This window comes from Muscardinus avellanarius (assembly GCF_963383645.1).
Source record: "Muscardinus avellanarius genome assembly, chromosome: 10".
NCBI classification, from domain to species: domain Eukaryota; kingdom Metazoa; phylum Chordata; class Mammalia; order Rodentia; family Gliridae; genus Muscardinus; species Muscardinus avellanarius.
The window spans coordinates 29,292,702-29,308,766 of record NC_137796.1 but is presented as its reverse complement, the minus strand read 5'-3'; the positions used below and the strand labels follow the sequence as shown (position 1 = coordinate 29,308,766).

The window sequence follows — 16,065 nt, the reverse complement described above, 5'->3', positions numbered from 1 at the left end:
CAGACTGTGAAGACTGGAAAATTCAGGGGCAATCAAGGGCCTAGAATGGGTTTAACTGAAAGGCAGAACTGCAAGTGCACATACACTTGGGCCCATAAGACTGGCGCAGGAGCACCCACGAGCGAAGCTCCACCTGACACCATAGGCAGATCTCATAACCAGACAGGAAAGGACTCCCTTCTCTGAATGAGGGAAACTGAGAGAGCTAATGCAGTCCCTGCCCAGGAATAAACAGTATAAACTAATCAGAAGGAAGAGCTCCAAGAGCCAGGGTAAGAGAGGAAAACTGGGAGGAGACTAGAACAGAAAACATCCAAAGGTACCAATTTTATTTCGTGTGTACATGGAGGTTTCTTGCACTGCAACCCAAACAACTTTGTGGAGGTGAAGTGACCCCCATAGGCTAGACTGTAACATATTTCAGAGCTGGAAAGGAAACCTCCCTAAGAGGTTCTATATGCCTTGGCTGCTTGCAGACATTTCTCAAGAAACAGGCAATGGGCACTTGACCCAAAAGTCTCCCCTTGAGAGCTACCATGAGCAAGCTGTGGCTCATTCATATTACACAATTCAATCCCAGCAAATGTGTGACTAAGCAAGCAATGCGCTTGGCTAAAAACTCACATATTCAAATCGGTCCTTGCAGAGCTGAACCATCAGATGTAGAAAAACAAGTCCAGCAAACCACAGGCACCACATGACCACCTCTTCCACTGTCTGCACATTCAGCACACCAAAAATGAAAATGAACTTGTAGAAAATAAAATTCCAGAACTTGTCCTTGAGGTGCTGTAAAGAAAAATGTTTATAAAAGTGAGTATCATCACCTAACCCATTTAAGAGAAGTTAACAAAAAATAGGTTTATACACAAGAAATATTCTGTACTTAGCCTTCAACTACTTGTCTACAAGAAAACAGAAGGAAAAGAAAGAGTTCTCAGACACGCAGAGACGAGAAACCCAGAAAGTAATTTGTAACCTTTGGAGCTAATCTTGAGTCAGTTATGAGACTTTAGCCATTAAAAAGGTAGTGGTATCAGTCTAGCACTTTAGGTACTAAAACTAAAAACAGACTTTGTACATACATCAAGAAAGAACAGTAAGGCTACTGTTATCGTTTTTAATACTTCTGTATTATGGATCTTTAAAAATTAAAAAAGCGTGTGATTGATGAACTGATTGATATTTTGGTGCTAGGTATTTAACCCAGGGACATCCTACCTCCAAGCTACACCACAGCCTTTCAATTTTGAAACAGGGTCTCACTAGTTTGCTGAGGCTGGCCTTGAACCTGCAATCTTCCTGTCTCAGTCTCCAAAGTACTAGGATTACAAGCATGCACCACCACACATGGCTACATTTTTTCTGTGTATGTGGTGCTGGGTATTGAACCCAGGAATTCTCTACCACTGAACTACATCCCCAGCACTGTGTGTGTGTGTGTGTGTGTGTGTGTGTGTGTGTGTGTGTGTGTGTGTGTGTTCGGGATAAAACTCAGGGACATTTTACTTCTGAGCTACTCTTCTAGCTCTATTTTTTATTCTTAAAACAGTATCTCACTAAGTTGCAGAAGGCCTTACTAACTAGCTGAGGCTAGCCACAAACCTATAATCCTCCTATTTCAGCCTCCCTAGTACTGGGATTATAGGCATGCACTCTCATACCTAGCTATCTCCATTTTTATTTTTATTTTGAAACAGGATCTCAAAAATTGCCCAGACTAACCTCTAACCTACGATTCTGTCTTAGCCTCCCAAGTACTAGAATTACAGATGTACACCACTACGTCCAGGTAGAATTTCTTTTCCTTTTTTTTTTTTTTTTGTGATATTAAGGATGGAACCCAGGGGCATTCTACTTTCAAGCTATACCCTAGTCCTATTTTGTATTCTTTATTTTGAAATAGAGTCTCAGTGAGTTGCAAAGGGCCTAAGTAGCTGAGGCTGTCCACAAACCATGATCCTCCTGTCTCGGCCTCCAAAATGCTGGGATTACACGTTTGCATCACCACGCCCAGTTTAGAATTTCTTTAAAAAAGAATCTTTAGCCAGGCATGGTGACACATGCTTGTAATCTCAGTATTCGGGAGGCAGAGACCAGAGGATGGAGGTTTGTGGAGAACCTCAGCTACTTAGCGAGGTCCTTTGCAACTCAGTGAGACCTTTCAAAAAAATAAAAAGACTAAAAATAGGGCTGGGGGGGTAGCTTGGAGGTACATACCCTGGTTCCATTACTGGTAACACACACACACACACACACACACACACACACACACACACACAATCTTAAAACTAAAAAATAGAACATGACCATTTGCCAGCCCATAATCAATGAAGTATTAAAAGCATGAGGAAAATTAAAATACATCAATGCTGTAATAGTAGTTTTATGCACTTATCTTCTTCTAATATACAAAATACTTTAATTTTTGCACACTCCTTTGGTTCACCTATCAGAGAAGCTTATCAATGTCAGTGAATATTCTCAGATAATAATCCTAGTACTTGCTGGGTATAGTGGTGCACGCTAGGAATCCCAGCATTGGGGAGGCTGAGACAGGACTATAGTTCATGGACAGCCTAAGCTACTTAGTGAGTCCCATTGCAACTCAGTGAGATACTGTTTCAAAATAAAGAATAAAAAATAGGGCTAGGGTGTAGCTCAGAGGTAGAATGTCCCTGGGTTCCATCCCCAGTATTGAAAAAAAAAGGGGGGGTTATAATAACAGCATAAAGCTTAGAGAACTGTTGAGGAATTAAGTTAGGATGTGTAAAGTATTTTTGAAAACAATGCCATAATGGGTATTAAATGCTTAAAAATTTTAAAAACCTCACTGCTCTAAACCTCTACTTAACACTTTTTTTTTTTTTTGCGAGTCTGGGGATGGAACCCAGGGGCATTCGACCTCAGAGCTACACCCCCTGCCCTATTTTTTATTCTCTATTTCGAAATCAGGTCTCACTGAGTTGTGTAGGGCCTCACTAAGTAGCTGAGGCTGTCCGCGATCTCCGGTCTCAGCCTCCTAAATGCTGAGGATTACAAGCATGTGCCACCACGCCCAGCTTACTTAACACTTTAACATCTGTTACATTCTAGGTAGTCAATGTCTTTCTTTCTATTATTACTGTACTTCTTGATAAGCATACACAGAGCAAACCCACATAAATTCTACAGAATTCTAACTCAAAATGGTTCTTTTTCTTTTGTTTTGTTTTGTTTTTGCAGTGCTGGGGATCAAGCTCAAGGCCTTGCATGACCTAGGGAATTGCCCTACCACCAAGCTACAGTCCCAATCCTTTTAAAATAGTTCTTAATAAATGCTACTGGATAACATTAATTATTAAATAAGCCAACATAGAACAGCATGAAAGATGTGCTCTATACTGAAAAAGCTGAAAGGGTTGGATAACAAATATACCCATTATAATTACATATACCTGGACATAGATATAAAAATCTTTGAAATATTATAAGGTTTTATTTTCTGTTAAGTGACCTGCTATACATCATTTTAAGGAAAAAAATATTTTAGGCCTAATAGCACCAGGCATAATGGCACATTCCAGTAATCCCTAAAGGTAGAACTAAGGGGGATCAAAAGTTCCAGGCGAACAAGACCTCCTTTAAAAATAAAAAACAAAGCCGGGCGTGGTGGCGCACGCTTGTAATTCCAGTGCTTGGGAAGCTGAGACAGGAGGATCGCACAGGTTCAAAGCCAGCCTCAGTTACTTAAGTGAGGCTCTCAGCAACTTAGTGAGACCCTGTTTCCAAATAAAGAATAAAATAGGTCTGGGGGTGTAGCCCGGAGATAGAAAGCACCTAGGTTCCATCCTCAGTATAATAAATAAATAAATAAATAAATAGCCAGGCACAGTGGTAATCCCAGCATTGGGGAGGCTGAGACAGGAGGACTGCAGTTTGTGGCCAGCTTCAGCTACTTAGTGAGGCCCTCTGCAACTCAGTGAGACCCGGTTTCAAAATAAAGAATAAAAAATAGGGCTGAGGGTACAAGTCAGAGGTAGAATACCCCTGGGTCCCATATCCAGTACTGCAAAAATAATTAAATAAAAAAATAAAAATAAAAATAAAATAGAGCTGGGAATGTAGCTCAGGAGTAGCATGTCCCTGGGTTCAACCCCCAGTACCATAAAAGAAAGAAAAAAAGAAAGCAAGCATGTGGGAGGAAACATTAGCACTTGGCGAATCTAAATAAAGTATATACACACATTCTTTGCAGTATTCATGAAACTTTTCTACATAGTTAAACTTATACCAAATGAAAGTTGGGATTTTGTTTTAAATCTGGTCACAAGAATCTGTCTACCACCAGGACTTACCTGTCTCTCACTTACTCGAAGAGGACCAAACACAATACATTGGATAAGCTTAGCCACCAACATCAAAACACAGCAAGCGGTATTTACCAGAACCTGTACACAAAGAAAAAAACTTTAGTCCCCCTTGTTGAAAAACTAAAGCAGCTCTAAATTTTCCCTATTAGGAATTCAGCCATCATTTCCACTGACTGAACCTTTCTAGTACTCTACCAACACAAAGTAAGTAATATTTGAAGAAGCACACCTATACAGGCAGCAGGAGTAATGCTGAGAAGTAGAGAGGAAACGTACCACCCTAGAAGTTAATTCACAGCTCCTTGTCCCAGTGTACACCTTCCAATGGGCCACCTTATCTTTCAGTCTTAACTGAACTACATAAAAACTTTTCATTGTATGTATAAAACTATATGTACTTTATAAATGCAGGTACATCAAAATTTTAATACCTTTAGGAAACTTTTAGTTTTTTTTCATTTTATTTTATTTTAGTTGGTGCATTGTAGTCATATATCAATCACATTGGAGTACAAGACTTGAAAGGATACATAACACATATCATCCAATTAGCCCTCATCCAGCCCTCATCCCATCCCATCCCCCTCCCTCAATCCCATGCTTGTTTGGTGATTAACTTTGATACATTTGTTTATGCACCTCCTGCATTTTAAAGAGGCTCTGTCCTCCACTATTCCATACCCTCTGATTGGTCACCTTAGTTGCTTCACTATAGGGCCCTTTCTATAGCTCGACCTCTTCCTGTTGCTGATTAGGGGAAGCATCTGATTTTTATTTTCTGGCCCCGTTGCAAGTACCGATCCCACTCTTGACGGCCCCAGTAGCGGCCTAAATACCCGGTATACTGATCCAGACCTAGCTGGCTCAAGCAGTGGCCTTGCCTCATGGGAGGCCCCGATTCTGGTCTCTGACACCAGCCTAACCCCTCAGCTGGCTCCAATCCCGGCCTTGGAGGCCCCAGTAGTGGCCTTGCCTCATGGCAGGCTCCGATGCCGGCCACTGGCCCCGGCACCGGCCTAACCCCTCGGCAGGCTCCGATCCCGGCCTCGGAGCCCCCAGCACCAGCCTAACCTCACGGCAGGCTCCGATCCCAGCCTCAGAGGCCCCAGTAGCAGCCTTGCCTCCTGTCAGGCACCGATGCTGGCCGTTGGCCCCAGCATCGGCCTAACCCCTCGGCAGGTTCCGATCCCGGCCTCGGAGGCCCCAGCACTGGCCTTGCCTCATGGTGAGCTCCGATCCCGGCCTTGCTGGCCCCGGCACCAGCCTAACACCTCGGCAGTCTCCGATCCCAGCCTCGGAGGCCCCAGCACCGCCTTGCCTCACGGCAGGCTCCGATGATGGCCTCGCTGACCTCAGCACCGGTCCAACCCTTCAGCAGGTTCCGATCAGGCCTCGGAGGCCTCAGTAGTGGCCTTGCCTCACGGAAGGCTCTGATGCTGGCTACTGGTCCCGGCACCGGCCTAACCCCTCGGCAGGCTCCGATCCCGGCCTCAGAGGCCTCAACACCGGCCTTGCCTCATGGCAAGCTCCAATGCCTGCCATTGGCCCCAGCACCAGCCTAACCCCTCGGCAGGCTCTTATCCCAGCCTTGGAGGCCCCAGCACTAGCCTTGCCTCACAGCAGGCTCTGATGCCGGCCGCTGGCCCTGGCATCAGCCTAACCCTTTGGCAGGCTCCGATCCCAGCCTCGGAGGTCCCAGTAGCAGCCTTGCCTCACGGCAGGCTCCGATGCCAGCCATTGGCCCCGGCACCGGCCTACCCCCTCGGCTGGCTCTTATCCTGGCCTCGGAGGCCCCAGCACTGGCCTTGCCTCACAGCAGGCTCCGATGCCGGCCTCGCTGGCCCCAGCACCAGCCTAACCACTCGGCAGGCTCCGATCCTGGCCTCGGAGGCCTCAGTAGCGGCCTTGCCTCACGGAAGGCTCCGATGCCGGCCGCTGGCCCCGGCACCAGCCTAACTCCTCAGAAGGCTCTTATCCTGGCCTCGGAGGCCCCAGCACCGGCCTTGCCTCACGGCAGGCTCTGATGCCAGCCTTGCTGGCTCCAGCACCGGCCTAACCCCTCGGCAGGCTCCAATCCCGGCCTCGGAGGCCCCAGCACCAGCTTTGCCTCACGGCAGGCTCCAATCCCGGTCTTGCTGGTCCCGGTACCAGCCTAACCCCTCGGCAGTCTAGGAAACTGTTTTAGAAATTGAAGTTTTGTTTGTTTTTTGTGGTACGGGGGTTGAAACCTAGGGGCATTCTACCTCTGAGCTACACCCCTTATCCCTATTTTATTTTTTTTTTCCTTTTTATTCTTTGAAACAGAATCTCACTGAGTTGCGAAGGGCCTCGCTAAGTAGCTGAGGCTGTCTGCAAACCACAATCCTCTGGTCTCAGCAACCTCCCGAATGCTGAGATTACAAGCATGCGCCACCACGCCTAGCATTACTAGAAATTGAAGTTATGATCAGTAGAATCCAGCACTCAGGCCAGGCGTGGTGGCACAAGCTTATAATCCCAGTAATTGGGAGGCTGAGAAAGGAGGATCACAGGTTCAAAGACAGCCTCAGTTAACCATTAAAAAATGGTTGGGGGTGTAGCTCAGAGGTAGAATGCCCATGGGTCCAACTCCCAGAACCGAAAAATAAAATAAAATAAAATCCAGCACCCAAATATTCTGCCCTGCCAAAAAAATAGGAGGTGCAGGTGGGATGTTTATGTCACAAAAAGTCATAAGACCACAGAGAATTACCAAAATATTCATACTACACACACACACACACACACACACACACACACACACACACACACACCATTTTAACATGATTGTTAAGGGACAATCTGCTCATCAAAAAGATAAATGTTCTCCAAGTTTGGTGTTGCTTTGAAGTAAAATCTCTGAGGTCGTAGAGCAGATGGGATGACGAAAACAGAGAAAAGAAGAAAACTGGTGAGAGAGGTTGAAAAATGAAGGGTTACTCTGGGTACCAATGAAAAACCAAGATTGGTCACACTTGAGAAAACCTTCTTTAAAATAATTAAGAGACAGATATTCTTTCCCTCTTTCCCGCCCTCCTTCCATCCTTCCTTCTTTCTTTCCTACCAAGCAATTGAACCCAGGGACACTCTATCTCTGAGCTAGAATGCCCCAACCCATGTTCCCATGTTTTTTGTTTTGTTTAAACAGGGTCTCACTAAGTTGCTAGGGGGTCTCCCTAAGTTGCTGAGGCTAACCTCAAACCTGTGATCCTCTTGTCTCAGCCTCCCAAGTACTGAGATTATAGGCATGCCCCATGATGCCCAGCTTAAACAAGAATCTGAATGCTTACAAAATGGAAGAGTGGGCTGTTCCTGACCAAAAGGTTTGAGTGGCATATCCCATTATTAATGCTGAAATGATTCTGAAAACTCAAAATGACCTCCCCAGAAAGAAGTCCTTTAGAAATATAGTAAAAATGATTTTTATTAAAAACAAATGAATAAAGGCACCAACTCAAAGACTTTCAAACTTTGATCCACAAAAAGTGGCCATATTCTTCTTCCCAAGTCATTCTTCCATGTTTTGTTGTTGTTGTTGTTTTGTGGGGTGTTTTTTTTTTTTTTTTTGGTACTAGGGATTGAACACAGAGGCTACCTCTGGGCTACACCTCCTACCCTATTTTATTTTATTTTTTATTTGAAATCAGGGTCTAAGTTTTGGGGGACCTCACAAGGTTGCTGAGGCTGGCCACGAATCTGGAATCCTATCAGCCTCTCAAGTATTGGGATTACAGGTGTGTGTCACCATGCCCAGCTTTTCTCTATTTTTAAAAGCAAATTGGAAAAGAAAGAAGAAAACAAAAGTGATGAAAAAGAGTCATTTAAGAAAGAAAGCTCCTTAAGATCTTTCCAGGTTCCCCTTAGTATCTCACAACATCTGTCCCTTGGTAGAGCACATAATGGCTGCCCTAATTCATTACAGATTGTTTACTTTTATTTTGCTGCTTAATGAGACCAGAAAATATGTAATATGTTTTTAAAGGGTTAAAACAAAAATAGTTCTGCTGAAAAATGAAACCATTTTGGTACTTTAATCCTTCAAATAACCAAGGAGAAAACTAGTTAACCAAAACATCCTATGCCCCTTATTTGTGACCCTCTATGTAATATCTGTATTCAAAACGACCTAGATAACTGACAAAGCTAATGGGGGCCGGGGGTACAGGGGACGGAACCCAGTGCATTTTATCTGAATTACACTCCCAGCCCTATTTTATTCTTTTATTTTGAAAGAGGGTCTCACTAATTTGCAGAGGGCCTCACTAAGTTGCCCAGGCTGGCCTTGAACCTGCAATCCGCCTGTCTCAGCCTCCCAAGTACTGGGATTACAAATTTGGGCCACCACATCCGGCCCAAAGCTCTTTTTTTTTTTTTTTTTTTTTTTTTTTTTTTTTTAATTACAGGTCTGATGGAACCCAGGAACATTTGACCTCCAAGCTACATCCCCTACCCTATTTTTTTTTTTTTTATTCTTTATTTTGAAACAGGGTCTCACTAAGTTGTGGAGGGCCTCACTAAGTAGCAGAGGCTGTCTGTGAACCGCGATCCTCCAGTCTCAGCCTCCCAAATGCTGGGATTACAAGTGTGCACCACCACGCCTGCTCAAAGCTCATTTTTATGGTGTTTAAATAGATGTTAAAAAGGCTCATTTTCAGCCAGGCGTGGTGGCGCACGCTTGTAATCCCCGTACTTGGGAGGCTGAGACAGGAGGATCACACAGGTTCGAAGCCAGCCTCAGCTACTTAGCGAGGCTCTCAGTAACTTAGTGAGACCCTGTTTCCAAAAATCGGTCTAGGAGTATAGCCGGGAGGTAGAAAGCCTCTGGGTTCCACCCCAGTACCACACACACACACAAAAAGGCTCATTTTCATTGTACTTTGCTTCAGTCATGTTAATTAGGAGAAATGCCATAACAAAATCATATCCCCAATACCACATTTCCTAGCCAAACAGAATATTTTAAATCAGCAAACGATCCTAGAGTTTAATTACAACACACTTTTTTAAAAAAATTCTGATTTGCATGTAGGCATGTGAGCTAAAACCAAAACATACAAACAAACAAAAAACCACAACACTTTTAGCACCTGCTCAAGGCAGGCATAAAATCAGAAAATGAGGGTGATCTGGTCCCTGAACTCTTAAGAGCTTTCAGAATCTCCATGACAGAACATGGCAAGAGCTCTCACAGAAACCCAAACCAGCTGCCATGAGAGTAAAGAAGAAATAAAATCCAGAGTCATTTAGTTATTTTCCTATCTAAAACAGCATCTCTGCATATTCTGGGTCACAAAAACAAAACCATTATTTACTATTTATCAGCTGAGGTCTAAAAAATCAAAGTATTAAAAATTTAAGTTATATAAAATTTCTTTGATTTACCCACCTAAAAAAGGTGAGTCTCTGCCGGGCATGGTGACAGACACCTGCAATCCTAGTACTTGCAAAGCTAAGACAGGAGGATAGAAGGTTTGCAGCCAGCTTTAGCAACTTACTGAGGCCCTCCACAACTTAGTGTGACCTTATTTCAAAATAAGAAATTAAAAAATAGGAACTCAGAAGTAGAATGCCCCTGGGTTCAATTACCAGTAACACACACACACACACACACACACACACACACACACACACACAGTCTCTCACAATTCTATCACCCATAGATAACCATTTTCCACTTTAAATGAAGACTTGAAAATTAGTATGGCTAAGAAGGAAAAAGAGGCTTGAGAAAGTATGAGAACACTAGGAGACTTTATGTAAAAAGAAAGAGATAACCTTCTGAACCAAAGTCACAAGTACTGGAAGAAATAAAAATTGTTCTAGATAATGAGATAATAAACAAAGAATTTTTTAGAACACCTACTGACAGCCTTGAGTGTGATGTAATCCAAATATTTGTGAGGATGAGACATGAAGATCACAGATTTGAAGCCAGCTTCAGCAACTTAGGGAGATCTTCAGCAAATTAGGGAGACCCTGTTTCAAGAATAAAAAAAAAAATTAAAAGAGCTGGGGGGTATAGCTCAGAGGTAGAATACCCTGGGTTTAACCCACCTCCCATACCAAACAAACAAAACATACCTTAACAATATTAGCTAGTCTATGTCTATAGAAAATGTCTTAATTTCACAACTATTATGTTGTTCTAATAAGTGGCAAAGCCTTGAAGAACTTCAACTACTGAAAGAAATATAATTGTAGCATTTCACAAGTAAAAGCAAATCCCATATCATATTTTTCTAGGTACCTGAAATATCTTACAAATTAGACCAGATTTAAATCCATAGAATTCCCAGGTTTCACCCCAGCATCACAAAAATATAATAATGATAATGATGATGATAACAACAATAAATAAATTCACAGAACTGTGGGACAATCTCCTGGCTTCCAATAATTATATAGAGATCCCCTTCTAGCATGCCTGACCTGAACAACTACTTAATTCAGTAAGATAATGGCCAAAAAATTAATCACTTTATCTGCTCTATTCTGCTAATTTTTTTTTGGGGGGGTGTGGGTAGAATCTAAGCTTAACTTATAAAGGAATCACGACTTATAATAGCATAAAAATGGAAAACAAATGTCTATCAGGGAAAACTTAATTGAATAAACTATAAAATAAGTATTCAGTGAATCCAAAGGAAGCCAGTAAAACTAACCTAGTAGCTCTACATTCTGAGCATTATGTGGAACTTTCAAGAAAATAAATATCAAGGTTACTTCAATTCAAGATAGAAATTTAAGATAACTTCTAGATCACTGGAAAAAAAAGATGCAGAAATATGATTAACTGTGCTGTGATCTGTAAAAAGTAAAGATGTGTACAATGCATGTGTATAACATCCAGATGTGAACAACTTGGGTATTTCTTAGTCTCTTACTTAACGGTAGCACTAGTTGCCACATCCTGGTAAAGGCCACTTCTGTCAGAGGGAAGCAGGTGGCAGAGAGAGAAAGAGATTTACTTTCTACTGTCCATCACTCCCACGTCCTTTCACTTTCATACCATCAGCCTGTATTATCTATTTTCTAAACTAATTTTTTAGAGTTTACAACCTACTAATTTGACCAGTTCTAAAATTCCACATTACTTTTCTCACCTTATGAGACAGATGAATAGTAAACCAAAACTGAGTGGCATAATTCACAAGTTGGCCTTAGTCGCACACTTGGAGAAATAAGCCTTCAAAGGGGATGCTCACCTCCTTTCTCCCACGGTGGGGCCCCTCCTCCACCTCCTGTTTACCCCTAGGTCTCTTCACTTTCCCGACCTCCCTCTTAAATTAGAAGAGCCAGTGAAATTTTAATTTAACAGCTGGTACAGAGATTGCTCTGCAGCTAGACAGGCATGTTCTCTCCTCCCCATACACACATCATTTTTTGTACCTGGAACGCCCTTCACTGCTTGGGATTCTATCTTTAAAATTAGGTTCATATGCTACCTTTCCTAAGCAGAATTTCTTTTTTCTTCTTTCAAACTCTACCATATTTTGTTTGTACATCTTTCATCACGCATCATATAGTCATTTTAAGGAAAGGGAGAAAATGTTTTTCATAGCTATGCCCGCCAGAGTGTCCCAAATAGCACCTTTGAAAGGTTTTGAACTGAATATGATAACAAATCTCCGGAGGCTGGCCACATGCCTGTAATCCAAAAGATCTGGGGTGTTGAGGCAGGATGACCGCAAGTTTGAGGCCAGCCTGGGCAATTTTGCAAGACCATCTTAAAATAAAAAACAAAAAGGGCTGGGAGAGAATCCCAGGGTTCCAATACCAGTCGAAAACAACAACAAAAAACCTTTTGGAGCCAAGAATGGTGGCCTGTCATCTCAGTACTTGGCAGGCTGAGACAGGAAGATCACAGGTTCAAGGCCAGACTCAACAACTCAGGAGATCCTATTTCAAAATAAAAAGTTAGAAGAGCTGGGGGAGGAGGGAGGAGTGTAGCTCACAAGTGGAAAGCCCCAGGGTTCAATCCCCAGTACCAAAAAAACGAAACAAAACAAAAAATACTCAGAGATACTATCAGATCTATACTGTTCTAAACTGTGCTCTACAAAGATAAGTTTTTAAAGATTCCAATATATTCATGTGCTAGCAGGATTTATGAACTGGCAGAAGAATGAGTTTTTTTTCTGTCTTATTTGTTGTGTGGCCTTGTCAGGCAGTGCTCTCTTGATCGTTTTTTCTTTTCAGTACTGGGGATGGAACCCAGGGGCATTGTATCTCCACGCTACACCTCCAGCTCTACTTTCTAGTCTATTTATTTATTTATTTATTTATTTATTTATTTATTTATTTTGGTACTGACTGGGGATGGAACCCAGGGTCATTGTACCTCCGAGCTACACCCCCCAGCCCAATATTTAGTCTTTTTTATTTTTGAAACAAGGTCTCACTGAGTTGCGAAGTGCTTCACCTCCGAATGCTGGGATTACAAGCCTGCGCCACCATGCCCTGCTCTTGAAATACTTTTATCTGAATGCCTATGAGCTGGACTCAAGGAGCATCCATTTTGACAAAGCCCCACCACACAATCACTCAATAATGTTATCCATCAGGCTTCTGAGACTGTGACTTCTCAGCTGTTAAAACACAAACTATGGGATGAGTAATGCTCCAAGCCCAATCTCCCCTTGAACCTACCCATCTGCCCACTTCCTCCTGGGGGGGGGGTCCCTCTGAAATCTCCACTCCACTCAGAAAACTCTGCTCCCAGCCCTTATAGAGCACACATGGACAGGTCTAAGAAATGGAGGAAGTCAAAATGAGCATGTGAAAATCCTTAAAGAAAGATGGAAGAAAAACAGTATAAAGCTCAACTAAGGAAAGTATCAACAGGCAGGAAATGAAAAACTTGCAGATATAAGGCTTCTGGGAAAAGTAGTTTCTTAAAAATGATAATCTCGGGTGTATTCATTCGAGTCACCCCTCCATGCCAGTCTGGTATGGAGCTGTAATTCTATTTTCTGTATTTCTATCTTTCCAATAAACTTCTTTAAATCTTCCCAAAAAAATTTATAATCTCCACACACAAAAAATCAATAGGTAAGGTTTTATGAGGAAGTATTAACTTAGCATCTCAACATGGATTTTGTAAAAAGAAAATTTTTTCTAGGAAAAACAATTAACAATACTAGTTATTATGTAAATATGCTAGCACTTCCTTTCCAAAGACTTATCTATCTCTTAGTATTAAAAAAATCAAACATTACACTATAATCTTCACAACTGGCAAAGGCAGTTTTCACACCACTTTAAGCTGTTTACCTGCGAACTCACATACAAAAATAGATTTGAAATTAAACAAGAAATGTAAGCTGAGTTCTTTTTCTTCCCTGCTCTTTGTACTAGTAAGGCTCTGCTTTGCACCGTAGTAGAAAAACAGAAACGTCACCCTTTGCTGTCTTCTATTAAACTCTTCATCAGAAAAACCAGGAGACTTGATCCACAGCCCACAGAGTTCATAAATCCCACTGCTTCCTCATGAAGCACAGTGGGAATAATTATAGCAAATGAGTTGAGTATCATTTGATAAACTTGGAATATTAATCTCTCAGTCATTTGCAGCCTAGTCTGAAACGCAAGCGAGAACTTGCAGGAGACCAGATCCTCCTCGGGCACCACAATAAAGCCAAGTGACAGGCTCTAAACCCTGGAGCAACTTTTCGGATCACCGTGGGGTTTACAGAAAAGGCGCTCGGGTACAAAATTCTTGGGCCAAATAACGTGGATCTGCTCTGTCTGAAATCATCTGTCCCAATAAACAAACCGGGCATTTACGCCACGTGCCTGTTTGCAGACCCGGCCACCTGCAAACTGGAAACCCCGTTGCAAAATGGATCTGTAAAAGCAGAACTCTGGAGCGAGGATGACGAACTTCCTCTGGACTCCTCCTGACATCAAAAGGAGCTGTCGTGAATCACCAGGTAGAAGCCCCAGCAAAGGAAGCGCCGCGTTTCCTCAAACACCGCACGCCGCGCCGGGGGGGCAATCCTTTACCAAATGGCGGGGCGGGGGTGGGGACGGGAGAAAGTTGTGGGGCGCGGCCTCCCTCCCAACAGGGGCGCCCAGGACACTCGGAGGCCCAAGTCCTCGCCCCCCGCCTCCAGCCCTCCCTCGGCCCGGCCCGGCCGCGGCGTCGCGCGTTCTTTGGGGACGCGGCCCCCGCCCGCCGCCGCCCCGGCCCGCCGCCACGCCCCCGGCCCGGCCCGCGCCCCGCTCACCCACACGCAGAGGCTGTCGGCCAGCAGGTACTGGGCCACGTCGCGGGCCCGGGGCCGGGCGGGCGCGGGCGCCGCGGGCTGCAGCGGGGCGGTTGGCGCGTCGGGCGCGCCGGGCCGCGGCTCGGGCTGGCTGAGGGCGCGGTAGGCGCTGCCGATGGTGCCGAGCAGCGCCAGGCCGCTGAGGCCCGTGTAGGTGCGGAGGCTGGGCCAGGGGAAGCGCTCGAGGAACAGCAGCGGCATGGCGGCAGTCGCGGCCTCCCCGCGCCCGCCGCGGCCTCGCGAAGGCGCCCACGGGCTCTGGCGTCGCCGCCGCCGCCGCCGCCCCGCCCCGCGCCGCTCCCGCTGCTGCCCCTGCCGGCGCGGAAGAGCCTCGGCGGCGCGGGGCGGGGCGGGGCGGGCGGCCTCCGCCCCCCGCGTGGCGCCGCCCCCCAAAGAAGGCCGCCCCGCGCCCCGGGGCCGCCTCCCGGGTGTCCGGAGGGGGACTTGGTGCTTAGGAAATTTAGGGAAGCCTTCACAGCCCCCTCCCACCGCCAGTAATATTAACCGACAGTGTTATGTTTCTGTTGACCTCAGAATCTAGAAGCTAGCCCTGTCGTCCCCATACTTGGGAGGCTGAGACAGGAGGATTGCAGGTGCCTAGGGAGACTGTGAGTAACCTAGCGCACTGTTTCAAAAAAGTTAAAAAAAAAAAAGGGGGTGGGGGGTGGTGGGAGACTGAAAGTATAGCTTGGAGGTAGAATGCCCCTAGGTTCAATCTTCAGACAGACACACACACACACACACACACACACACACACACACACACACACACAGGCTTGAACCTAATTTAGCAGTTAAAAATGTGTTTCCTAGCCGGGCGTGGTGGCGCACGCTTGTAATCCCCAACATTCAGGAGGCTGAGACAGGAGGATCGCGGTTCGAAGACAGCCTCAGTTACTTAGTGAGGCCCTCTGCAACTCAGTGAGACCCTGTTTCAAAATAAAGAATAAAAAATAGGGAAGTGGGTGTAGTTCGGAGGTAGAATGCGCATGGGTTACATCCTCAGACCCCCCAAAAGAAAAAGAAAAAAGGGTTTCCTTACACTGCAAATGAGAAGGTAAAATGGTACAGCTTCTTTGGAAAATTGTCACTTCCTCAAAGGTAACCTGAGTGATCATTTGATCTAGTAGTTATACTCCTATATACCCAAGAGAAATGAAAACATACATCCACACAAAACTTAGCCATAGCATCTGGAGCCCACTGTGGTGGCACTCGCTTGTAAGCCCAGTACTTGGGAATCCAAGACGAGAGGATTTCAGGGTTCACCACCAGCCTCACTTACTTAGGCCCTCCACAACTTAGTGAGACCCTGTTTCAAAATAAAGAATAAAAAAGGGGGTTCATTCTACCTCTAAGCTACACCCCTTAGCTCTATTTTATTTTTCATTTTGAAACAGGGTCTCATTAAGTTTCTGAGGCTGGCT

At 44.6% G+C, this 16,065-nt stretch overlaps 1 protein-coding gene across 3 annotated transcripts in view; it reads right to left on the bottom strand.

Annotated features, from left to right (window-relative positions):
- The window catches only part of AMFR (autocrine motility factor receptor), a gene marked incomplete at both ends in the record, with an annotated part of 47,817 nt that extends 32,978 nt beyond the window's left edge, over positions 1-14,839 (bottom strand). For 2 of the 3 annotated variants that reach the window (XM_080702063.1, XM_080702065.1), the window contains 3 exons: positions 625-789; positions 4,338-4,430; positions 14,600-14,839. In XM_080702063.1, coding sequence (XP_080558189.1) covers positions 625-789; positions 4,338-4,430; positions 14,600-14,839 — 498 coding nt within the window. The remainder of the gene's footprint in view (positions 1-624; positions 790-4,337; positions 4,431-14,599) is intronic. The other variant, XM_080702064.1, reaches the window with a different exon arrangement.
- Positions 14,840-16,065: the final 1,226 nt, after the last annotated feature.